The sequence below is a fragment of the Halyomorpha halys genome, unplaced genomic scaffold (assembly GCF_000696795.3).
Source record: "Halyomorpha halys isolate HHAL.00 unplaced genomic scaffold, Hhal_1.1 Scaffold291.1, whole genome shotgun sequence".
Lineage (NCBI taxonomy): Eukaryota > Metazoa > Arthropoda > Insecta > Hemiptera > Pentatomidae > Halyomorpha > Halyomorpha halys.
In genome coordinates this window covers 363,236-364,522 of record NW_027109101.1, presented here as the reverse complement: position 1 = coordinate 364,522, position 1,287 = coordinate 363,236, and the positions used below count along the sequence as shown (strand labels likewise).

General features: G+C 30.8%; 1 protein-coding gene across 1 annotated transcript in view; it reads left to right on the top strand.

The window, feature by feature from the left end:
• The window catches only part of LOC106680827 (uncharacterized), an 84,948-nt gene that overhangs the window by 46,448 nt on the left and 37,213 nt on the right, over positions 1 to 1,287 (top strand). Inside the window, exon 3 of the mRNA XM_014420793.3 lies at positions 763 to 850. Coding sequence (XP_014276279.1) covers positions 763 to 850 — 88 coding nt within the window. The remainder of the gene's footprint in view (positions 1 to 762; positions 851 to 1,287) is intronic.

Below are 1,287 nucleotides of genomic sequence, written 5' to 3'. Positions count from 1 at the left end.
TGGTCTGATCTCACATTGCCGTCTATTAGTGAATTTGTTTAGTGGGTCACTGGAGAGGATCTAGAAGGGTGAATTCGGGAGAGTGAATTTGTTGATCGGGTGAATTAAAAATTGTGAAATGGTGAAATTGAAGGAACAGAAAAGGGAAAGAAAAAAAAAGGAATGAATTGAAATATTTGTATTTGGCGTATAAACTGAAATTTATTATAAAAGAAAACTGTTGGGAAAAAAAACTGTTTTTTATTATTTTATTATACCATGTAATTATATGTAATTAATATATGTCCGATTACGGATTGATAAGTATGCTGTGTATGTAGCAACCTGATGTATTTGGGCACCATAGATCAATAAAGTTTTTCTCTATCTCTCTCTTTTTTTAAAGATTTATGTCAGAAAAATGTTTTTTTTTCCTTTTACTTCGATCTATGGAATTCAGAAAAAAAAAGAAGAGAGAATTGATAATTGTCATCTCTCTCAACTATGTGATAGAATAGTGTTTGGTTTTGATCAGAATCTGTGACAGCTATCAGACTTATATATTCCAACTTATTTCTTTGAAATTATATTGTTTTAAACGATATGAAATTAAACTGGAGTATAATCTTTCATTACAAATCCTAAAACTCTCAATCTCTATTTGATCTGTCTGCAGTGTTATGTACTTTTGTTGTATTTTTCAATACATGCCATATCACCATTATTATTTACTATTAATTTTTGATACATTGTGTAGATAAATTACTAATAGTTATATTATAGCAGGGGCAGAGAGCTCCTTCGAACAAGAGGTATCAGCAACAAGGGCAGAAGAGCAAGTTCCCAACGCAAGAGATCTACCGGCCGCCCAGTACGTATTCATTAATCTCTTTAGGACTTTATTTTGCAAAGGATGTGAATCCTAAATCTTGTTAGACTCGTTAAATGAGTTTTAAGCATTTATAATAAAATATTTTCAATAAGATAATAAAAATAAGTAAATAAAAGTGTATAAGTTCATAATTCATCAGTTATTTTATCAACTTTTTAATATACGTTAATCAGAGAGGATCATTTGTGCTAATCAATCCTCCATTTGATTTATTTGGGATAAAGTAAGGAGGATTGAGGATTTTGGATTGTAAGGATTGAATACGGTCCCTATTAAAACCAATACTCCCATCTACGTTTCGGTCTACCTCAAGGACGTTTGCCCGTAGGTCCAGTGTTTATTCATAAGTTCATGATTCATCAGTCATTTTATCAACTTTTTAATATACGTTAATCAGAGAGGATCATTTGTGCTAA